Source organism: Cebidichthys violaceus, unplaced genomic scaffold (assembly GCF_023349555.1).
Source record: "Cebidichthys violaceus isolate CVI_PGR_0920_01 unplaced genomic scaffold, fCebVio1.0.p SCAF_4, whole genome shotgun sequence".
Taxonomy (NCBI): domain Eukaryota; kingdom Metazoa; phylum Chordata; class Actinopteri; order Perciformes; family Stichaeidae; genus Cebidichthys; species Cebidichthys violaceus.
Genome location: NW_027176594.1, coordinates 16,766,133 through 16,791,793, shown reverse-complemented (window position 1 = coordinate 16,791,793; position 25,661 = coordinate 16,766,133). Strand labels below are relative to the sequence as shown.

The 25,661-nt window shown below is 44.8% G+C and overlaps 1 protein-coding gene across 2 annotated transcripts in view; it reads right to left on the bottom strand.

The window, feature by feature from the left end:
• pkn1a (protein kinase N1a) overlaps positions 1-25,661 on the bottom strand; it is a 40,513-nt gene that overhangs the window by 12,812 nt on the left and 2,040 nt on the right. Inside the window, exons 1-4 of one of the 2 annotated variants that reach the window (XM_068726776.1) lie at positions 3,198-3,299; positions 2,202-2,396; positions 382-487; positions 13-161 (exon numbers count right to left, since the gene is read on the bottom strand). In XM_068726776.1, the coding sequence (XP_068582877.1) occupies positions 13-161; positions 382-487; positions 2,202-2,396; positions 3,198-3,239 (492 nt within the window). In that variant the 5' untranslated portion in view covers positions 3,240-3,299. Of the gene's footprint in view, positions 1-12; positions 162-381; positions 488-2,201; positions 2,397-3,197; positions 3,300-25,661 lie in introns of those variants that run through there. The other variant, XM_068726777.1, reaches the window with a different exon arrangement.

The window sequence follows — 25,661 nt, the reverse complement described above, 5'->3', positions numbered from 1 at the left end:
ATTGTCCTGTACCTTGGTGGATCCATTAGCGTAGATGGGGATCATGTTTTCAACCCCCTGCTTGACTTTGAGCTCGATGTTGAGCTGTCTCTCCAGGGCAGCAATGCGGTCCTTGTGGGCCGACGAACGACTCTCCGCCCCGGGAGACTGAGGACACTCATCTGTGTGGAGGGAAGGAAAAAGACGATATAAAAAGAAGGAACAAGATGACGGTTCACATGGTGCGCCCTAAAGTCAAAATACTCTCTGGGGAATTTCATATAATGTCAAGCTGCTCACTCATCTGAAACTTTCTTGGTGATATCAGGGACAGAGGAAGCGAATGACAAGGTGGATTTTGACAGTAGGATGGGGGGGGGGACAGTTTATTCCCATGCGTACCTTTGTTCTCCTCGCCTCCCTTCACCACGATGTGAGCATCCAGTTCTTGCAGCTGAGCATGCAGGTTGTCCAGCTTGCGGTTCGAAGAACGCAACTGGCTTTCCACCTGCAGGCATGTGCAAAAGACGGTAAAACATAAACATGATCAACACGCGCAAGAATGTCACGAGAGGCTGGAGAGCAGACTTTCGACTTTGGACCAGTTCTACAAGACATTTGTCCTTCAATATTGTACTCGATGTACCACAAAAATATGCTAACTTTCTAAGGCGTTGGGATAATGTTTTCTCTTTTGATGTTGACATTCTGGCCCCGTCTATGCCTGGCGTTGACATGCGTCCTGTGTGATCCGATCACAAGTGGAAAGCACTAAGTACGTCGGTTCACACGGGGCATCGCTGATTAGAATGTGTCTCCAAATGCGTCTTCAGTGACCACTTGGGATGGGATCTCACTTCCCCATGTACAGCATTTACTAGTGGTGTAACCGATCAGGTTCGGATCACCTGCCATGGTTCGGCACACTTGTTTTTTTACAGTTTAATCATCATAGTGTGTAATAAAGTTTTACTGCTGCTGTTCCTTTTCAAGTAACACGTCCCCGAATATCAATGCAAAGTGTCAGTGAACAGATATAAAGCAGTAGTGTGTTCACGTGAACGGAGCAGGTTAAAAGCATTTTACGTGAAAGTCATGGTGAGCGGAGGAACTTCAGAAGCCACGGCGTCATTGAAGTCGCAAGTTTGAGAGCATTTTGGCTTCCCTGTAACTTATGATGACATGGGTCAAAATATGGTACTCTGCTTTCTTTTTTTTCCACTTTTTGGTGCTGTAGACACTGGCTGTTATTGATCAAAGGAAGAGGGTATCAACATACCTCATGTTGCACTTAAACATAACAGAATTGAGTATTCTCGAATGTTTTATTTCTATTTAATTTTGTTTTAAATTGGACATCTTAAATATTGTGGTTTTCATGTAAGACTATAGCCCAAAGTTCTTTGCTTTAAGTGTTCTTGAAGTTCTTTAATTAATAAATGGAAAGCAAATTTATATTCGTCTCCTCCCCTTTTCTTTGCCGATCCGAAAAATTATCCGAACCGTGACTCAAGAACAGTGATCCGAACCAAACCGTGAGTTTTGTGATCCGTTGCACCCCTAGCATTTACATTTGCCAAAGTTTTCAAACAGGTGGGAGACAGCAGTGCACTTCTCGTGCCTGTTCTGCCAGATAGTAAAAGAAGAAGAAGAAATCCCAAAAACGATACAGGCTGGGTCTATTCCTTGGCGTGTTCCAGGCAAACCAAATCACCTGATGTAAAATATCTCCATATCTCATCATATAAGATAACTGCGGCTTTGACTCCAACAGGGGTTGGATGAACACAATATCGTACTTTTTTTCTTTCCTTCAGTCCTCCCTTAATACCCACAATTGCATGTGAGCAGCGCATCTAACTCTCCACCTGCTCCAGTATTAATGCTCACTTCTAGCAACAGGCGGAGCTGGTGCAGCTGTCCTGGGAACTGGTATGTGACTGACTCACCAGCCACTGTACCAGTCATTAAACTGGTTTCCTGCAGTCGCACCGATGTAAAATTCAATGGTTTTGTAACTGGAAGATGTGTTCTCATATTAAGTATCCTTGTAAAGTGTCCTTTTGCCAAATCCTTGACTTTCTCTTTGCTCTTTCAGATCGTCTATTATCTGTAAGACATTTGACTGGGATAACAAGCAAAAAAAAGCTGGAGCTTTTTAGACTCTAACACATCCTGGAGTTGGAAGGCTTTGGGAGGATCAGAGGGTAACTGTAGCAAACCTGATGTGCGTTCCTCTTGTCAGTCGTCGCCCTCCGTAGGTTCTCAGCTCCCTCCTTGATTTTCAGCTCCCTACGAATCTCTCTGCGGATCTTTTCGCGATGCTCGTCCAGAAGCTGCTGCACGCTGGAATCGGAGAAATCAGAGTTCTGGTCCAGGCCGAGCTGCTCCAGAACCGACAGCCCGCCTGGGTCACTCTGGACGGGTGAACGGGGTAGGGAGAGGGGGAAGGAAAAAAAAAAGAAAAAAAGGATAAAGAAGTTAGGCGTGGTTATGAACAAAATAAAAATCTTTAGAATCCAAGGCTTACTTAACAACACAGTCAGCCTGGTTAGAGGAGGTGTTGTGAGAGTGATATAGACAGACGAGGAAGAGATGGTGAGCAGGATAAGGCCGTAATGGGAGGAAAGAGATAGAGAGGGAGCGAGGATAGTGATGGGGGGTGGGAAGGGAAGGGAAAAGGGAAAAGGGCAAAGTTGGGTAGAAATGAAAATGCTAGAAAAGGAAGCAGGAGGAGCAGAGAGGAATGACAAAAATCTTGTTCAGCCGGTGTTTATAATATTGTAAAACAAACCTCCAAACTGCTTAAAAGTAGAGCTTCAAGGTTCAGGAATACCAATAGAAATGTTTTCAATATAGTCTGCCTGACAAACGGGCTAAAAATCGAGACGATTCTCAAACATTAAAGTGCTTTACAAGTCTGTCCCATGACCTGTGCTGCCCATTGTCCTCTTTCAGTATTTTCCCATGAACTGCTCCTTCTCCACTAGGTGAGATCTCAACTTAAATTTGAAAAAAAAAGAAAAACACCCACACACACTTGGTACGAGTAAATAACTGGGCTCCACATGTTTCTACACTATTCCTGTGTCTTTTCATAAAAATCACTTCTCAACAAGCCAGACACGATCAGGAGAGACGTTGTTAATCACTACAAATCACACAGCGCACTATTACAGGAACGCACCAATCAAACAAACAAGCCAACTGCACTTCACCTCCGAGCTGTCCTCATCCTCCTCGTCGCCATGCCAACACATAGTCCACTCGGATATGATGACCCCGAAAAAGGCGACAGAGGAACAGAAATCTTTGGTACGCTCCCGAGCTCGGCCAAACAGCTAATGCCACACCGAGAGCAAAATGGGTTGGCGGGGGAGAAAACGATAAAAAGAGATAAAGAGAGGGAGAGTTAAGTGAGGGAGGAGGGGGAACGCCTCCGAAAGAGGATATCCGTCCCAACACCAAGCTGCTCAGGCCTTTCCTGTTTCCTCTGCGATTTTGTTGCTGTCAGTGGAGAGCGAGACGCAGAAAGGGGGGGACAGAAACTCTAAACATCAAGGACACATCCTGAACTGGATCTGTGGCAGTAAGCTTGTACCATGTCAAGTCTTTGAACATCCATTAATCAGATCAGACTTGGAGTGACTTTGTGACAGCTTTTTTTGGGTCTCACTTGGTTCAACGATATGATCTAGAGAGCGGAAACCAGGGAAGGATGCGTTTTCTAAGTATTGGATCAACGCCAGAGAGTAAGCTTGAGACGCATTTCTGCTGCCTGCTTGACCTCTTGTTTTCCTGTGGGCTCCACATCTGCAAACCACAGTGGTGATTCCCCCTTCCCCTATACGAAGACTATGGGATACAGTCACAGCGGTGGGAGGAGTTAACCCCCTAAAGCTAGCCTCCAACATCATCCTCCAAAGGGGGAAACGGGCATACGGTTTGAAGCACCATTACGCGGCGCAATAACAGTGATTTTACCGGTGAACTGTACGTCACACTGTGCCGGATAGGAGTCATCAGACACCGCTTCCACTCTGTGTTTTAAAGCACGTCAGATAATGGAATGAATGCATGGTGATTTGTGACCTAAATATGCAAATCAGTCATATCAGTTCTGATCATAAACCCGTCTTGTTGGCTACGGTGCAGGAACTGCTGTTATTTTTCTTTTTGTTTTAAAGCCTAAATTTAAAAACATAAAAAAAGAAGCTAAATGTTTTAGCATCTTCCATACACACACACAACAATTAGCAGTAGCTTTGCTATGTGACACGTTTGAGCTACTTATTAGATCTGTGATTAATACAGCGCACTTGTTTTTCCTCTGGAATGGACGATTGGAAGCGTTGTGAAGACAGCTTGGCGAGACAGACGCATCAATCATCTTTGGGCAGACATTTATGACCTAATTAATATACTTGCTTAGCTACGTCCAACTGCAACCCATTAACGGGGAAGGGAGAGAGACTTATTCTTAAGTGTTACATGACAAAGGCTTTGTTCCCCTATATGCACATTAGATCATAATTAAGAGCCAATCATAGATTTGTCCTCCCAGGGTATTTAAGCTTTAGAGCTTAGAATATAAACATATATTAAAATGGTGCTTAGAATCATGTGTTATGTCCCATTTTATGCTGTACTAAGGTTGCTGGTGCGACCCACATCTACAACCCAACCAGCCACATTGTTAGAATTTGGTCCAAAAATGAAGACATTTTGACACACGCAATCTTTTGGCGTCCAGAGGACGTGACGCAGTGCGATCAAACACAGTTTTGGATCGACGACTACAGATTTCACCACCTTTCTTCGCACAATTGTCAACTGTCATCTTAGTAAAGACCCTTCACACTGTGCAATTTTGGGCTGTCAATGTCCATCTTACTCAAAATTAGACATTTTCTCCATACAGTATATTTATTCATTCACAGGTATCACACAATGGAGAGAGAGAGAGAGAGAGAGAGAGAGAGAGAGAGAGAGAGAGAGAGAGAGAGAGAGAGAGAGAGAGAGAGAGAGAATTGCAGGCAGGAAGAGGTTAACAGCTAGCAGTTAGCATTGAGCTACAGCTACAAATGAATACAGACAGTTGATAAGGTGTCAGAGGGCCAAAACAATAGCAGTTATCTGGCAGCTTGCCTGATGGCTGCCCAAACATCAAAAGAAGTGGATAACAGGCTTCAAAAATGGCGCCCATTCATTTCAATGAAAATTGCTCTTCCAGCACATAAGTCTTTTTTTTTTTTTTTACTTCCTGGTTTGCCTCCACATTGTACATACTGAAAGATGACATCATGCACTTCAAAATAGCTTATATTTAATAATTGGAAATTCCTAATACTAAGACCAAGACCTTGTTTTCAGTTAGAAGTGTCCCTTCAATGGGGAATTGTGTGGGGAAAATGCTTTTTGGGTCACAGTACGGCGAATGGCCACTGGTGTTGTGTCCTTAACACATCCAGCAGGGGCAGAAGATGAAGGACAGGTCCAGGAGTTGACCAAAGACAGGAAGCCATCAATGGTCTTTCATGACACACCCCTAATAATTTCCACACACAGTCTTCATTAAAGACTTTACATTTTTTTTTTTTTAATCTTGTCTTTACAGTTTGACCAACTTCTTTGAGAAAATAGTCCGGTTCAGTGGAAATGATTACTGTGTTTTCTTGTCACACGAGAGGAAGAAGTGGACCAATTATGTCTGTAATTTTGAGGTCATTATGTTGTTTGCCCGTCTTTCCACATAAGACTGACTCATGCCTCTCGACTCCTCATTAGATCTGTGTGAGCCCAGATAAGAAAAGAAAGGTGACACCGACGGGGAGTTTGACTTAATCTGAAAAGATGGACTGAGCGACCAGAGTGAGCAGACTTGCGTAGTTTACCGGCTATAAGCAAGCAGACACCAACACTGTAAGTGCATTAGAGCTTTACAACTAAATATGGATTGTTTACTGTGGTGAAAGCTACAGTAATGGCTTAACACATTTCATTTATGGGCATGGTAGACAGAACAAATATCAATATTCTGTGTCCCATATACGCTTTTTCCATTTCATTAATAAAATCTAGTATTTAAAACTCAACCTCAAGACTCTTTGATTTAGGATCTTTGCAAACCCAAACAAATGCAAATTAATAAATTAAAAATAATTACTTATTGCCTCAAAAACTTTCCGGACAGTTTGACAAATCATTGATCTACTGCTGAATGAAAATATTCAAAACGTTGACATACTCTAAGGATGAGAACAAAACTGTCAAGATTATTAATACAATAATGATTACACAAAATCGTGAATCCCCCCCCCCCCCCATAATTGTGCGGCACTGACTACCCTCAAGACTTCACTTTGACATAAGACATTTAACTCCTCTCCGTCTCCACCCACCACCTGCACCTCCATGTGTTAAGTGTGCGCACATGTGATCCACACTGTGAGAAACACTGATGAAATGTTTCCTTACCCTTACAGCACATTGGGAGTAGCTGCTGTTGCTTAAAAGAGGTCGGAGTGTTTCGGTATAACTGTGGATTGTTGTGTTTTTCTGCAGAGCTACAGCCTCACTGCCAAGTGATTGTGTGTCAGATGTTGAACTGATTGTGTAACTGAGGTGGAGGGATGTTGTTGTGTTGTTGAGTTCTTCTACTCTGCTCATGCCCTCTCATCCACATCATTATGACTTTAAGCACAGACGTAGTAATGTAATGTAGTAATGGAAGCAACTCCTCAAAGACTAAGAATTCAGTCAAGTATTTACTAAGAAGATACTTTCTTTGCTATTCTTAGATGTGTATGACACGTGTTCGGTGTTGATGGACTGGGTGGTTCAGCACAACTAAGTGTATTTTTATTTTGGGTGGTTGGATAATTGGGGCTTTTTTTATCCATGTTAAAATGTAACAATTTAAATTGGTCCACCACTTTGGTTTTTGACAAAATACTTACAAAAATAATGACATTGTTTAGTGCTAAAATGAACATTGTGAACTATGGACCTGCTTAGCATCAGCATGTTAGCAACATGGTGAACTATAGACCTGCTTAGCATCAGCATGTTAGCAACATGGTGAACATGGTGAACTATAGACCTGCTTAGCATCAGCATGTTAGCAACATGGTGAACTATAGACCTGCTTAGCATCAGCATGTTAGCATTATCGTTGTGAGCATGTTAGCATGGTGACATTAGGGTTTAGCTGTATGAGGGAACAGTGGTGCTTTGAGCTAAATGCAAACATGGCTGTGGACTCTTAGATATTTAGGCAGTGTCTACGATGAATATGCTACATCCAATGAATTGGGCCTTCCTCTCCTTTAATTAGAATATATGACTCTATGCTATGGTTGCAGCATGGGTTTCAGTCTATGTATGCACTGCTAATGAGATTCATATTCACAGGTCCTCAGTATCCACTGCTGTACAGCCACTACACCGGAGAGAAAGAACAAGACATCTGGTCCAAACAAAGCAGCCGATCGTCACAATCGCCCTTCAGGACGTGTCATGAGCTCAGTTGGTGGGAACTCGTCTCCTGCCACTTCCAACACATGTGTTAAAAGACGTGTTAACAGCAGCAGATGAAGACGGGACGTGTTACGACACGCTTCTGTATGTGGCGTAGGACATACATGCACAAAGACGCACGTCTCTTAGACCAACGCCACTTCAATGAACTGAGCCGAGCAATTAAAGAGAGGAAAGCTGATAGAATCTTTCAGTTGTTGACCCGGTGTGTAACTCTACAAAGACGGCGACAGACAGCTAACGTGACTCATGAATGACTCATCCGAGGCTCATGACGGGCTAATTCAGTAGATAACGGCGCCAAGCGAGGCTAATTCAATCAGACTGTGTGAGCAGCGTAGGGGAGCCTTGGGCTGGACGGAGAGGAACAAGACAGAGCATGGGTGAACTGCAATTTTGTGCGTGTGTGTTAGCATGCCCTCCACTGTGAGGACAATGCCTGGAGTTTTCCTACTGAGTGATAATGACCACTCAGTACAGAGATAGTGTCCACACAGAGGTCATGGAGAGGAGTTGTCGTACAAGCGTGCACGACATGGACAAAGATAGGACGACAGATTTTCTTTTTAATGAACACACTAATGGTAAAAAACACGAGGACATGTCTCTTGGGGAGCTCAGCCCATTTCTGACTGAAGCCCGTGTTGTTACAGAGGGCGTGATCTGTGTACTCTCACAGCTCCAGTACACTCACTCCAAAATATCTTGTAAATGTGGGCCGTTGAATATGACACTAGGTGAAAAAGCCATTGTAACTGTGACTGGACGTTTTTTCCCCCATAAGAGAAGGAAGGACAGGCGAACTCTGGCTGTGCTCAAAAGTCGCAGACAACAATAGAGGGGGAAGAAGTAGAAAGAAAAAAGCCTTTTTACAGCAACAAATCATGAAAATGAGATGGCTGGTAATGTCCTCTCTATACTAAACTACAGCTGAAAGATGCTGAGGACAGGTACTGATCAGTGATCAGGTTCTTTCTGATGTTTACAGAAATGTAATTGTTTTTTTATTCCAAACCAAGGCTAGAACAAAAAAAATATCCTATTGGAATAACAAGACTTCATTTTAAAAGAGTACTCCATTGATTTAGCATTGCACTTTATTGACAGCCAACATTCAGCCCCGACCGACGCCGACTCAGATGACATAACTAGAGGCAATTTATCCGACTTCACACAAAAGCCTTACAGAACTTATTTTCCACATAAGCAGGAGCACGGCCCATGACGTGCATACAGACTGTCATGTGTAAAGTCGGTGGAATTCCCCTTTAACTTCAACCTATCATTAAGACATGCAAAAAAAAAAAACAACAGACAACATAGGATTGGCTGGCTGACTAAATGTACGGCGTTCTTCTAGCCCGGCTGAACGGGCTGTGTCAACAAAAGGCCATTTGGTGCTTAGGAAAACACACACACACACACACACACACACACACACACACACACACACACACACACACACACACACACACACACACACACACACACACACACACACACACACACACACACACTAACTTGCACATCACGTCCTGTCGATGTCTTCCACTGCCACATGGGCCACTTTTTGTTATTCTGCCGAAAAGAAACACCATTTCCTATTCTTGTCAAACCGACTGACAGCATGGCAGAGAGGAGGGGGAGAGGGAGCAAGGGTGGAATCAGACAGGAACAGAGTCGACGAGGAGGAAGAGGGGAAATGAAAAAGCAAACCAAACATTTACCGTTTTCTTCAAAAGGACAGGGTTGGTTTAACGCAGGCCTTTATGTGCGTAAACACTTAAAACTCAAAACAATCACTTAAATTATTTCCCCAGCGGCGTATCAACAGTTAAGTCCGTCGATGCACACAGTGATGCTCATCGGCTACAATCATCAGCCACTGGGCCGTCTGCGACTGAGACAGTAGCAAATACATTTGCCCCGTCACGCTCATGAAAAAAAAGACGGAAAGAAAAGTGGTTTACAAAAAAGAGAAAGACAGACGAGGCAAGCAAAGAGAAAACAGTGCAGGGACAGGAAGAGGGGGGGGGGGCAGCTGAGAGGGTTCACGGACAAATAAGCAGAGAAAGAGAGGAGGGCGATAGAAACAGGACAAAGAACAGCAGCCGCACCGAGACTACAATGTGCAACAACAGTGCCAGTCAAGTGTTCATCAAAGCAGCTCATGAATGAGAGGAAAGTGGCAACTTGCTGAATCCTTTGTACGTTTAGAGCAATAAAACACCATTCTTCAGCGTCTCTACAGCCTTTATTTCAGGTGCAATAGATGTAAAATATTTAATGAGACTATACTTTTCACGTAAGCAACAGAAACAAGACGCTAATTGGCTCATGGGAATTTAAAAAGCGTGTATTTGGGCTGCTTCGTTTCCACGAAAAATCCTCTTTAGAAATTTCCAATTCCCTGAAACACTTCACTGACATCGCAGCGCGCTAGAGCCACGAACCAGTTTATCATCTCAAATGTGTGCAACGTCAAGCCTCCAGTCTTTCCTTTGTTTTGCCTCCAGCTTACACCGTGACGTAGACATGACGACGGCCCATTAAGATGATTGACAGCCAAGAAACAAACAACGCAGCCAAAGGAGGCAAAGAAGAAGAGCACATGGGTGGTAAACAGGAGCACCTTTAATTGTCTCAGCTGTGCACAATATACGGAAGACAAAAATACAGGTAAGACTGGGACAAGGTAACCTGATCCCCTCGCAAAACACACCCACAAACACACCCATGAGAATGAGCGCGGCAACAGGCAACCTTTAACCCCTTTGGCCATTTTAACCACCTCCAAGTGTTCCCTGCATCAGCCTCCCTGCCTCCTGGACTCCGGCCTTCTCTCCTCTCTCCTTCCTACCACAATAACCACCGACTACAAACTCAAAAAAACATGCAGAACAAGTGGCCCATTTTTGGCAGAAAAACACTGAATTGAAGAATGACCCTCTAGAATGGTAGCTGGATCGGTCATTGTTAATAGCATGCTGTTCACAAACTTGGCTCAACCTGGCAGCCATTGTTTTCACCACCTATTGGCCACTTCTTTGACTCAGGTCCATGTGAGCCTGACAGCTTGGCGCATGTGGAGGAAACCTTATTCTTTGAGCTGCGTCCAAGTCTTTGGCTACAGGCAAACACGATTGAAACTCATTCATCTTAAACAAACAAATAAAAAACAAATTGGCTGAAGCGCGACATGCACCGGTCGCGTCCACTCTTGTCGTTTCATTCGACTCATGTTGAAGCTATAGGAAACAGGGCGGTACAATAAAAGGTGCTGCGTTCATGTGCATCCCCTCCCACCGGCCTAAAGGGGAGAAAATGGCTTCCTCTCAAAATCTCTTCCCCTCCATCTCCCGACATGTGTTGAAGCACACGACAGGAAGCTGCTGCTTTGTTATGCAAACCTTGAGCGGTCAGTGCTTAGAGCTCACCTGGATTATTGCTCACACGCCGCACCAAACAAACAAAGTCACCACAGAAATCCATCACCGAGAGTGCGCTGCGTCAGTATAAATGGTCCGGTTTAAAATGTTCTGCTGCCGGTGTTTGTCCGATTTATAAAACGTCAGTTCGATAAGACTACAATCAATCAGCCCAGTTGTTTTAAAGCACATGAATGGCTTGATATTAGTCACCATCAGGGCTTATTGGCGTTCTGAGGTTAGGCACACACTAGAAGACGAGACTAGTTTAACTCAGACAAACCCCAGAAACACTATTAGTGTGTGTCCATCTGCCGTCCCATGATTGTGAACCTCATCTGGACCCAATCTTCACCAAAACTTTACATTTTCATCGGCAGCAATCTGAACGTGCGACCGAGAGCTGCCGATTCCTCTATAGAGTCCCAGCGGAGTCCCCAGGTAATACATGCAGATGACCGGAGAGTCTGGCCTCCTTCCAGGCCGCCAGCGCCCGAGCTCCAACTCTGCCCTCCAGATGCTCATCTGCATGTACTTATGATGATTTGCAGTGAGTCACCGAAAGTCTCATTTGATTGAATGAATATGTTTTTAGAACGCCCCCCGAGTGCAGGACGAGTCATCAAACATTTGAAACCGTTTCACAGAAGAGAAAGGACGTGAATAATACCGATAGATACACTATACACTATAATACACCCGCGTGGTTTCTAAATAACCTCAAACAGAAGTTAATATCATTGATCACCTTGAGCTCTGGGACCCTGTCAAACCCAGGGAGCCTGAACATGTTTAGAGAGGAAGAGCAAAAGAATCAATCCTCAAGAGGTAGATGTTTAGATGACAAACATCCTCATGTGGGAATGTAAACACAGTCTGTACATGGAGAAGTGGCTCCATATCCATAACCACTGAACCTTTCCCGGAATATAGAGAAGGAAAATGAGGCAAGGCGGAGAGGAACAAACGGCCACTCTGCTGCTCTATTCTCCAGAGAACAAACACACAGAGGCATTCATCTTCCTCATCAGCAAGGGAGGGGGGGGACCCTCGCCTCGGCGGGCCACCTGTCAATCACCGTGGGCTCCAGACGTGCTCAGTGAGCGGTCCAGACGTCCAATCAATCACTGTCCAATCCCTGCCCTGCTGAGTCAGCGAGGATGGCCCCCCCCCCCCCCCCCGACGCCCGTCAATCACCCTCCGGCTAGTACACACAGCGAGCGGTGGGAGGAGCCAGTGGAGAAAACACAGACGTAACCTTTCCAGGAATAGTAAACAATTCACTGAAATTAATCCAGGTGGGAAAGTAAACACACACACACACACACACACACACACACACACACACACACACACACACACACACACACACACACACACACACACACACACACACACACACACACACACACACACACACACACACACACACGTGTAAAGTTTCATTTGACGTAGTCATCGTGACGTCACCCATTGGTTGGCGGACTGCCGTTTCCAAGCCACGAGTTCGTCAATTTCGCTGTCGCCATCTTGGATTACGGCTGTTGGTTTTTTCACAACCAGTGAACAGAAGCTAGCATATTTGGAATGCGGGGGAGTGACGTAGAGGCGCCGTATACGGCTCTGGTAACGGTAGTGGCCTGTCAATCACAGTAAGCCCGCCCTAAGGTAAACCCTGCTTTATATTTTACTCTAAATGGGACCAGAATTTACAAAATGAACATCATGCAGTTTCGAAGAAAACTTGACTCATAGATTTCCAAAAAAATAAATAAATAAAAAAAAAATCAGACTTCTTTGTGCAACCGGAGGTTACCGCCTGGCTCCGACCAATCACTTCGGCATTGGCTTCACTTTTCAGAACTGGTTTCAGCTCATTGACTGTGTGGTAAATGACAGTGAAGTAAATATCTCTGGATGTTGGACTGACAAAACAAGACATCATCTGGTAAATGATATTTGTGAACTGAGAATACTTGCAGCTCTAGTCAGATTGTAGAAAAAAACAACAACATCGTACATAGATTATGTCTCAATGCTAGCTAAACTGTGATAATCCTCATTATGTATATTTGTATGTGTGTCAACCAAGCAAATGATATCTAGTAGTAACACAAGCTTTCACACCGAGTTGTTCACTTACAGATAAACACAAAGAAGCAGTAAGGTCGTACGGTTACCTCTGTCTCTTATGTCTGAGTCTGTAACATTTGTGATAATTAAAACACGCCAAATGGTTACAAATGTTTTCGATTGTGGGACAGGAACCAAAACGACACACTGGCCTACATTGTCACTTTTACAAAATGTAAAAACAGAAGTGTATTCATATCTTTAAACCAGGAAGCGAAACTAGCGAGTCTTTCCAGCAGCGCGTCGGCCTCTGTACTTTGCTGATTATCATACTCTGTAGCTGCATGCTGCGGGCCTGTGAAACCCCAGTACTGTAGAGTCTGTGGTCCAGTAACAGAAGTCAGGTCAATGACAAAGATAAAACGTCGGCATGAAAAAGATACATCGCAAGACAGAGAATACAGCAGCACAGGATGATCAAGCTCTTTGCTCGTGTTTCAGAGAGAAGTCTGAATGCACCGTGTGTGTGTGTGTGTGTGTGTGTGTGTGTGTGTGTGTGTGTGTGTGTGTGTGTGTGTGTGTGTGTGTGTGTGTGTGTGTGTGTGTGTGTGTGTGTGTGATTAGACTACATGGATGTCTGTGTAATTGCTCTGACAGGTCTGGGGTATCTGCCTAGAAATGAACTTCATGGCCCTGCAGAGCTGCACGTACAACACTCGATATATGTTTTACTCCTCTGCGTGCGTTAACTCTAAAGTAAAGCGATAGAAGTGGGGCGATAGAAGCGGCCGAGTCAGTTGGGGTCGGTTGAGTTTCGAGAATAGAAAGAGACGCTGGATCTGTCCGCTGCGTGGGGATCCGAGCTCAAAAGGGTCGGATACAGACCTCCACCTGGAGTCAAAGAGATATTTCCGTGTGCGAGAGAGGAAGCGTGTCCGTGTGCGCATGTGTGAGCTGAGTCACGGAAAGAAGAAAAGACATCTGGAGGCATTCCTGAGACGCCCGAGTGGTGACAACAGTCGACCTGGCAGGAGAGACGGGGGTGTGGGGTGTGTGGGGTGGGGGAGGTAAACGAAGAGCAGCGAGAGACGTGGAGAGGCAGGAGAGCCATAAAGTCACTGGGCTACAACTCCCTACAGCATGCCTCCACCTAATCCGTCTGCACTGTTTGTTTTACATGAAATGCCACATGCATGAGACTGAAGCTATTTAAAAACAGCAGCGTTGTCAGGTGGAAACCTCATATCTTGTTTTAGTAACAGAGCGGCTCTGAGAAACGATGCTTCGGGATAAATGCTAGCGACAGCATGCTAACATGCTCTCAGTGATGTAAGCTGATGTTCAGCAGGTGTTATGTGCCGTTTAGCTCGTACAGCTGGGGCTGATGGGAAAGTCAGAACTATAAAATGCATTGTTTAACTGTAGAGCTGTAACTCTATAAATTATTTTTCATTAACAATTGTTCGTCTGTGAAATGTCAGACAATGGTGAATCCTGCTGATCAACTTTTTTGAAAGGTGACGACTTAACGTTGTTAGTTTGTCCCGACAACATTTACTGTGATATAAGAGAGACAAGCAGCTTCACATTTGGGAAGCTTGAAATGAGGCAATGGTGTTTTTTATTATGTAATTTCTTTCTGATTAATCAACTTATTGTCTCAACTTTCCATACAAGTTTTATATAATAATTGAACACAACTTTTACAAATATGCATGTCTCGAGCCACTGAATTATTCTATTAATTCTACCATTTTAACTCAATCTTAGCATTGAATAATTATCAAGATAATAATGCATATCATGATTATTTAGGTCAGGACGACTTTACTGCAAAATGATCACCGAAGATCACGGCTCAATACAGAACTGGTTTCCTTTACACTGCACTCCTCGCACTGATAATACCAAAACTGCCTTCCGGGGTATGGACACACACACACACACACACACACACACACACACACACACACACACACACACACACACACACACACACACACACACACACACACACACACACTTCTAGTCTCACAGCACCTCAGTTCCCTTGCCGACACTCCTTTCTCTACGCAGAGGGAGGGATGAGACCGCAGGGAAGAGCAGGAGAGAGACAGACGCCGCCCTTCCCCACGAGACAGACAAAGGCCAAGACAGCCAGAATAAGAGGGGGAGAAGACGACAGGCAGAGAGAGACAGAGACAGACAGACAGACAGACAGACAGAGACAGAGACAGAGAAAGAGAGACAGAGAGACAGAGAGACAGAGAGAGAGAGAGAGAGAGAGAGAGAGAGAGAGAGAGAGAGGCAGGTGGAGGCGAAAGGAGGGCGGTTGGCCCGCCGTGCCAGAGGCGGCTGATGGATAAAAGAGCATGCTGGGAGGCCAGACTCTCTGACAAACACACAGACATCAGACATATGAGGGGAAGCATGAGGAGGAAGAGGGGGAAGAGGGGGAGAGAGGGAGCTTGTGTTCATGGGTGGAGAAGAGTTCATTCAGAGCACATTTGGCAGAGTGCTATTGCTGTAAACTAGTCGAACAAAGGGCTGCGTATTAAAATCTAAAATGATAAAAAAAAAAAGTCTGTAGTTTTCTCCTCTTGCAGCCCCAATATGTTTGTGATTTTGTGACCACTTTTGAAGACTTGAACAATGTCTTTTTCTAAAAGCACACTCGTGACTTATTGACACGTCTATAGGCCAAAAGCAAGTCACACTGTGTATGTGTTGGAAAGCAGGGGTGAGTGTGATGGCCAGGGAGAGAGAGGGGGGAGGGAGGGAGGGAGGGAAAGAGGGAGGAAGCCCTGTGAGGAGGAGCAAACGAGGGAGGCTATGGGGATCACAGCAGTACGCAAGAGGCATCTGTGTTGGACATTTCACTTTACGGCAGTGTTGCTTTAGCACACTTTCCAGTATGTACACGTGTTCTACAAGCGTTCATACTAAAAATGGAAATTGGGAAAATAGAAATAATAATAGTAGAAAGTGGGTTAAAGGTGCTTGAATCCCGGTTGGACTAATAAATCAATGCAAATTTAAACTTTCAGTATTTTTTCAGCGTTTTTTTTTTCGTAACAGCCACCTGTCGGATCTGAAGCGGGTGACGTGGCAATGACACAGTCAGCGTCTTAGACCTCTAGACCACCAGGATCTCTGTTATTGTGGACAATAATATTGTAGGTAAAGTTAGACAATCCCACATAACACAATGTACAACTAATGAATCCTCTAACATTCATCAAATTCTAAATCTTGGGTCTATTTAAAAAAAAATTGTAAACAAAAAGCATAAAGATGAACCCTCTAACACAAAAAAAAAAAATCTCCCAAAACGTGTGATTAGAAAAGCAAAGATTTTTCAGTTGTGAGGAAGATCTGGTCTTCTTCAAAAAGCTGGTTGTCTGTGTATTAATTGCTTCGGCTGAGCCATGACTAACAGCTGACTGCGAGCAAGTCACGCCTTCAAGTGTGTGTGTGTGTGTGTCGGGCTACACATCACATTTGTGTTTGGGGAGCACCCGAGGGAGACCGCGTAGCTGTACATGGCGAACTTAACAAATAAAGACGGAGCGAGGAAATGCACATGTGCCTCAAGAGCACCCTGGGGATCCACTTAGGTCTGTGTGTGTGTGTGTGTGTGTGTGTGTGTGTGTGTGTGTGTGTGTGTGTGTGTGTCTCACAGCATTAGCAGTTATGACAGTTGGTTGGGTTCAGGTGTGGCAGCAGCAGCAGAGACCAGTGCGGCAGGTCTGAGTGTGTGTGTGTGTGTGTGTGTGTGTGTGTGTGTGTGTGTGTGTGTGTGTGTTTACAGGACCTGCAGAAACATGTTGAGCTCGCCAACAGTGATCACGTGGTCGCAGTTGGAGGGACATTAATGACTCGGGATTACAAGTTACTGGTCTTTGGCACAATACTTACAGAACACTTCTGCATCGAGACATAAATCAAAAGGAAAATGTGAGTTTTTATTGTAAGAATTTCTGTTTTACAAACTATGACAGAGGGCTCCAGTAGAGGCCGCGTGGACGCAGGCCCTAGAATAGAGGCTCCTTACACATCATGAGGTCCACTTTCTGCTCGAGATATCTGTGCGCATGTGATTAACTAGAGAACTGGCAGCTCCAGCCATCAATGCACAACAGACTTTAAATTACAATTATTATTGACATCGTTTTTTTAAAAAGCAATTAAAAAAACAAAACACACTCTTCAGGGTGAGCTAGAGATCACCCCGAGAATTTCTATATTTTTCTGTTCATAGATGAAAAAAAAAGATAAATAATAATAATAATAATAATAATAATAATAATAATACTACTGTTTTAAATCTTGGTTAGTTAGCGAATAGATACAAGCTACTAACTGAATGATCTGTCAATGTCCCAGCTGGCGAAATAAATACAGTATTAGTGAATTCATTAGTAAATTAACTTTTTTCTTTTCCTTAATCTGTCAAATTTACCAGGTAACTTAATTCAGCATCTGTCCTCTCGGTTGTGTAAGAGCAGTTTCGTGGTACAATAAACAAGCAGCTGTTTTCATGTTCATGTTTCACCCGTTACATCATTTTAGTTTAATCTGTTAAGTCTGTCAACATTCCCGTGTTTAATATTGTTGAAAGCACTTCGCTTGGCAGAGATAAATTAAAGGTTCGGCTTAGAAATAAAAGACTTTTCGGAGGCAAGCGTGGAACGACAAACATGTGGATGAGAGCGACGCGTGTACAGCAGACTCAACGGGTGTGTTAGCTGATAGGTGTAAGTAGAGGCCATCGAACCCAGATGAAAGAAGAGGAGGTTTGGTTGTGCTTGAATCAGGTTATACAAAGTATTTAGTGATAATGGCCCCGACTGAGTAACCACAGCTTAATGCAAGCAACAGTTTAATCAAGTGGGAGGGGGGAAAAAGCATTTCAATCCAATCTCTAATTACATAGACAAATATAATTTTAGAGCCTACGCTTAGTTAATTGTCCTCGGAGACAGTTCGCTCTCATTAAAGCTTCCAAAAACAAAGTGGTGATGTGTAAATGGGCTCCGTCTCATCAACATGTTGAACATGAATACAGAATGCCCCATCGACTCTAAATAAACAGGTGTGTGTGTGTGAGTGTGTGTGTGTGTGTGTGTGTGTGTGTGTAAGGCTGTCTAAATCATATAGGAAAAACTATAACCTCACCCTGTTGCCAGCTGTTTCTATGACAGCGCAGCCTCTAGGTAACGCACCAGGAGACACACCTGTCCCCATCCTCGTTCAGGCTTGCCGACGTCAGAACAAGCAGCAGCCGAATGAAGCTCCGGCCGGATGTCACGCTGACTGAGTGTTGGATGACGTGCAGCTCAAAGTCCAGACGTGAACTGAAGGTGGTGGTAAACTCCAGACAAACACGGAGGAAAAGCACTAACTCACAAGTCTGTGGGGTTTGGTTTTTGTGTGCTGTGGATTCACTTTGCTCATCTGTTTACACTGCAAGTCATGCATTTGCAAACATCTACTGTTCAAAGAAGCCCGAGTGACAGTTTTATTCATGCATCAGATCTTAATCAGGAGCTTCAAAGGAGGTGAATCCATATGCACGCACCACTTTTCAGGTTTTTTTTATTGTTTCGAATTTTTACATTTTTCTTACATTTACTTCACAAATGTTGACTATTTTGTCTGGGTCTTTCTCATCAAATCCAAATAAAAAGATATCTACTTTAATATTCCACACATTCTTACTTAATACCTAGCGCACCCATTACCCACAATGCAACTCCACCACCGTGCTATGCTAGTAGCGGCTAATGTAGCCTCGAATTGCCTCAAATCGGAGATGAGGAGCAGCAACAGAGGTCTGGTAAGATCAGTTCTTTCCAACTCCAGCTTCAGATTGCTTTCAAATTTTCAAACTCGTAGTATTCAGCTTCGAAACATTTTTCTTAACATGTTGATCTAATTCAAAGAGATTTGACTGCAACTCCACCCAGCTACCCAACCACACATCCAGGCCCGAGCCGGTGAGCCTCCCAGTGGGTCGCATGTTATCAGTGTAACTCGATCTCCAACCCATTCTAATGAGAGGGATTGTTTGTGGGGAGACTTTAATAACTCCCATAGCCTATTTTTATCTTATAAGTCACACCCTCCATCTATGACGCACAAGACCACACACACACAAACCAACTTTGACAAAGACCGTCTGTATCGCAACGGAAGATCTTATCAAAATCGTGCTGGCAAACATTTGCCTGTTTCACTCAGCCAATTATAAGCATTATTAATTTAACCGTCATAAGCAATCATACAGCAATCTACTGCATCTATTATTTGTGGATGGTGATCTCTGTTGTGCAACCTGTATAAAATGTTGTCGGTCTGTGGAACCATGCCAAACCAAACAGTCTTCATCAACACCGATGGCACCATGCAGACCGTAAGAACTTATTCAGGAAGATAACCATGTTTAGCCTGCAAGCGTGTTTGGCTGCAGGCCGTTTCACGGCAACAACGTCACTTAAAAGCAAAAGTCTTTTCATTCTAATTATCCCCAGCAGAGGACACCTCCTGAGGGCCGACCATACAGGAAAACAAGAGGGAGGGCTAGAGGAGGAGGAGAGCAGCTGGTTCGTAGCCTGGACAGGAGGGAGGAAGAGATAGGAGGAGAGACAGAGAGAGAGAGAGGGGAGTAAGATAACAGAAGGGCAACATGGTAGATCACTTTACACTCGACGACCGGTCAAGAAGCGCTCACCAGAAGGAGTTTGGTCAGGCTGCAGAGGCCAGAAACTGTTTCCTTAATGTCGCGGTGGAAGTTAGAAAAAAATGATATAGTGCTACACTGAAATATGTCAAATGAAGGGGGGGGGGGGGGCCTCCAACAGTGATGTCCCACAGTGCTGCAGCGTCTGGAGAGTGAGGTAGACCATTCAGTCACAGCCATGTGTGAGGGCTGCGACTCCTAAATTACAGCAGGCTTTTATTGCTGCGGGGCTCGACAGGAGAGAAACGGCCCCGTTGCCCCTGGTAACTAGACCATTGTAACCACTTCCACTCAGCGGTCGTCCCGCTGGCAGAGATGTCATGTCGGAGACGTCCTCTGCCTCGCCCTCCGTGTACATTCTGCTGCTGCTGCTGCTTGAGCGAGAGAAGGAGCGTCTCCAGGAAGCTTCAGCAGCGTCACATGAAGTAGGCCGCAAGATAGCAGAGCTCATGGGGGAGGGGGGGGGGGTATCAGTATCGGTGTTTGTTGACCAATAAGTCTGCGGTCACAGACGCAGATCACACCGCTTCCTTCTTTTTATGTTCGACATATATCTTTGTATGTTTTCCACCATTTACTTGCACTAAATGCACCAATATCTTTTCGTCATTTTAATTGGACACCACATCCTGCCACACCGCAGAGTTTCCAAATTTGTCAGAAATGTCTTTGGAGCCACAATAGGGCATTAGGAAACTCCACCACCAGTCTGTCATATTTTATATATGGAGTCACTGTAGAGTGTCAGCAAAACGCATTTGCTTTTTTGTCCAAGATCACATGTTTATGTCAAACCATGCTAGGTCTGGCTACTCATGGCAACCATCCTTACACCCTGCAAAGGAAAAAAAAAAATGTTTTCCATTCCATTATAGTTCCTGGTGGTCACGCTAACTGGGAAGGTTTAAAGCCTTTAAAGGCTATATCTTTTAGTTTTAGTGTGACCTGTTGAATCAAATAGCAAAGTAATAAAGGCGTAACAACCGCATGCAGAATAGACCAGCAGATGACTATCCTAAACATGGTCAGACACAAATCACTTTAGATGAGCTACCTTTAGGTGTAATACGGCAGACCGCTTGAGCTTTTTCTGGCTGCAGTGTGAGCTCGAGGGAACCGCGCCTAGTTCATCCCATTAAGTTGGCCGATGCTGCTTTGTTCGTGAACCGTTTTACCAGCCGGCCCCCTGCTGTGGGGAAAATCACCACGCGTGAATCCCCATTGTGTGTCCAGGAGGATGAGAACACTGCACACTTGCGGAGTGACAGGACGGGGAGGTGGTCGGAAACTCCCTACAAAACTACGCTTAAGAAATGAGGGGACGAAGTCCTGCACATTATTGTTCATCAACACCCTATCCAAGCAATGAAACACAGATGTAAATACACGTACTTGACGAAATCCCTGTCAAAACATGCCGCTCCCCTATTATTTCTCCGGTGAACTTCTCACCGCGGCTCTAATATTGCGTCAGCTTTTATGGCCTCATATCTTGTCCTATTAGGGGAAAGAATACGTTTCCCCAAAGTGAAAACCCTCCCTGAGATTACAACATAATGCTCTCTTTCTACTAAAAAGCTTTGACCTTTTAAACTGAAAGCATGTGACGGCTCAGTGTTGTGTGTTACATGCAGCGCATTTCCAGGCAGACTTGGAGTATTTGCGAGGAGGTTCACAAAAACAACAACTATCCATTTTATAAGTCCTTCATCCTTGTTCATCTTATTTTCTAGTGAAAGAAAGGAACTCTTCTCCACTCTCCGTTTCCACATTGCTTATGCGAAAAAAGTCCTCCAGCGCTAGTTAACCTAGCCGAGTGGCTGTTTAAACAGCACGACAGCGCCGAGATCGATGCATGTGGCCCAGAGGGCGCCTGGCCACTGCCCTAATGAGGGGGGGGGGGGGGGGGGGGGGGGGTCAAGGGCCGAGGTGTGTCAGAGCGCAAACTGCTGGTGGTGACGAGCCACGTGAGAGGGAAAGTGAGGAATAACCGCTGTTATATAATGAAACTCCCCAAAAAGAAAAAGGAGGGATGCCAAATTAACTCTGCAAACTCTTCTGCTTCACGGGGAGAAGAGCAGAGCAGGAACAGGTCTGTTACATTTAGGCTTCAGCTGAGTGACCCCGCCCTGACCTACTTGCTCCTGTACATCCTCCTGACCACTGCTGCTTTTCCCAGCCCTCCCAGTAAGCTGGTGGGGTTCAAGGGTGAGCGGTGATGTCATTACAGCTCAGAGTGAGTCTCTCTCTCTCTCTCTCTCTCTCTCTCTCTCTCTCTCTCTCTCTCTCTCTCTCTCTCTCTCTCTCTCTCTCTCTCTCTCTCTCTCTCTCTCTCTCTCTCGAGGAAGGCGGGGTCAGTCTGAGGCAGGAATGCAGGGGTACATCGCGATGAGGTCATGAGAATTATGGGATGTTTGCACAGAGGGAAGGCGAGATGTGAGTGAGAGATGAAGTAAAACCCATGAAGACCCATAGAGCAGTCTGCTTTAAATACGTAAGGGGGATTTTAGTATCCATGTGCGGGTCATGTAAACACCAACACCCTCGGCCCTCCGCCGACAGACACAACCAACACACTTGATGTACGAGGGCTTTACTACCCAGGTTGAGGGGGGGGGGGGGTTGGTTGGTGGGTTGGCGAGGGTGTGGTCACCAACATGCTCCAGCCAGGATGAGGAAAATGAACCCGCAGTGAACTGAATGTGATCTGGGCCGCTGGTGTCAGACAATACAAGCTATTGTACTGCTGCGGCTGTAGAGCCTCATCATCAGCATAATGCCCTTTAGACCTCCCCCTTCCCTCCACCCTCCACCCCGAGCAAAGCCTCACCCACATGGGAACCGCTCCGATCAGAGCCGCGGTGATCCAGCTTGAAAACGGCCACGTCACAGCGCATGTGTGAATGTGACATTCCAAGAGTTAGCAACGGGCTGCCCGAACAGTAAAGCCTCGTCAGCAAACTTCCTCTAACGTTTTGTTGTTGCAAAACAATTCCACTGTAAGGTAATAAATTCAGACGCCGTTCGATCACATCACATGATCTTCCTCATGCCAAGTGCCGTGACTTTACATTTTTATGGAGGCCTTTAAAGCGGCTCTTATCAATGTTTTTTCAACAACGTCTCAAATGGCAAAATGAGAATATTGACACAATGAAATTAGTCGCTGATGACGATGAACCTAAAGAGAGTCATCACCTGAATCTGCTGCTCCCTTCAGCTTTAGAAAGAGCTTCATGGCGAGTTTCTGCTGTCCGGTCCTCAACTCAACTGTTTGGGTTCATGCTAACCGCTCCGACTGGCCGAGTATAAGCCCGGACTTCCAGTCCACAGTTTTGTCATTCTTTTTGCAGAGGAATGTGTAAATCATCTGCTTTGCGCCAATGACTTTTTGATCTAGTCAGCTATATATATATATATATATATATATATATATATTTACAGTTTGTATGACAAATGCATCCATCATATCAACAATGAGTTGTCCCTTGGCAAGTACATCTAAGCCCTGCGGTGGAAAATGGCCACTGACAGACACACCGATGAGCTACTGTGACGGGGACACCATACAGAGACACTGAATAGAGTCCATCAGAGAACAGTCGCCCAACTGTGTCCAACACGGAAGCATCGCTTCCACTGCAGGCTCCGGCTCGACTCACTTCTGGTACCAGGTCCTTTTCGCTTTTTTGAATTTGATTTTGATTCCGACATGGCAGATAGAAGTGAGAGCATTACTATCTCGGCTATGTTCACACTTAAAGTCGGTCTCAATAGCTAACTTTGCTGGTAAGCACGGTCTCCTCGACTCTATATGCTCGGTCGCATAAATTCTCCATTACACTAAGCACTGTTAACTGTTCTATAAATGCTGGAATTTCCTTGAGGGTCAGGCCACAACATAAAGCACACAGTCAGCAGAGCCCATACGAGGCTATGATCATGTGTTACAAGCCTAAATATAGCATTGTTCATGTGAGAGATCTTATCACATGATGGAGAGCCCTGCTAGACGGCATTGTTTCATTAAACTGAGATGCCTGACATAAAAATGAATGAGAGTTCTCCCTCCCTCCCTCGGTGCATTATTGTGGATTCTGCCTGCCTACATGGCCTCAGGGCAGAGCTGAGAGAAGCCTACTTTGTCGAATAACTGTCTCCTTACGTCATGGTAAGGCTTATGGGAAGTACTCCTAGGCATTCCCTGGAGTGTCTGACTCTGTGTGTGTGTGTGTGTGTGTGTCAGCTGTTACATCTGTGTGTTTTGGAGTGTGTACATTTGCGAACATGAACATTTGTGCCCATGTATGCATGTTGTTTTCGTCTCAGTTGTCTGAGCTTTTCCACTGAAAACACAAAGTGCAAAACATGTCAAACCGCCACAGATTCCTACGGTTTACTGTACAGAGCAGCCACACACACACACACACACACACACACACACACACACACACACACACACACACACCTCTAACCTTTATCAGGAAGTGTGACGCAGTTGGGTTCAGACTCCTATTGGGGCTGTTTAATATTGTCCTGTGGGGGAGCTGGCGGCTTGCGGCTAACGGTGCTAACAACAGCACGACAGCTGACACGCTCACATGCACCAAAAAAAAGGCCGGTCCGGCCACCTATGTACGAAGAATCTCAGATTACAACACACACAGAGGGTGTGACTGAATTCTCTAAGCTCTTGTTTCTGGACGAGCAAGAAAGGTTCGAAGGACAAAGGGAGGGAATAATGGCTTCAGTGTTCAGTCTCCACACAGCAGCCACTGAAAGCCTTCCCTCTGCTTTCCCGCCGTACGTCAAAGATCAAAGGGGAGACAAAATACACCACCAGTAGCTCTTTCAGGGTGCAGCAAAGATCAAAATCAGCTGGCATCATTGAGTGAGCAGCTCGGCATTGTCAAGCTCCAGCTGCCTCAATGGGTTATTGATTCCATCTATGACGTATCGCCCAAACTGGTCATTGGAAACGGGCGGACTAACGGGGCATTGGCCAAATTTAGCTGCTGTCTGTTTGGCACAGATTTTCAAACCCTGGTGGTTTCTGATACTGTTTACTGACTTAGCCGTCTAGCCCGGGGAACATTAAGGCACCAAAGATAGAATTAATCCTGGTTGAAGTGGGAAACTAACCCGGCACAAAGCATTCAAAAAACAGCCGGAGAGCGTGCTGCACCCGAGCAGCGTAATTAAAACGCAGACTGTGGGTGATTTTACTGCCGACACGTGCTGGAGTTCAGGACTTCCTGAAGCTGATAAGGGAACAGTCAGTGGAGACATCGTCCATGTGTGACATGTCAAAGACAAACGTCATCAGGCTGCAACTAAGGATTCTTTAAATTATTGATTAGTCTGCAAATTACCCTCTTGTGTAAATGATCGATTGCCATTTTTGCATGAAAAGCTATTTATGGCTTAGATGCCGATTATTTTTGTTGGTCAACGAATCGATTATTTGACTGATTATTTCAGCTCTAAGACATTACATTTTGTACCGGACCAGAGCTGTGAGAGGACCTGAGGACAAAAACTTCACAGTGACTGATTTCCACCAAAAGTAACAAAAAAAAGTCTTGAGAATCCGAAGGGAACACTTACTGAACAACTGATTAGAAAGTGGACTGAGCAACAGGTAGACAACAAGTTACGTCACCCGAGGACGTATATTGTCACGTGTGGCTGTATCAAAACATAAACGATCAATAATCGGCATGCCTTGCTCATTTGTAATGCACGGTTGATGGACAAGAACTGTTTGGTGTTTAGTCAGCGTTTTATGACATCAGTGACTCGACCGTTGGTTGTAAATGTGAAATCCTCAACAAACAATCATCGCAAACAGCCCTTTTTAATCTGCACGCTCTTCTGAAAAACACTACTTCTGCATTTTC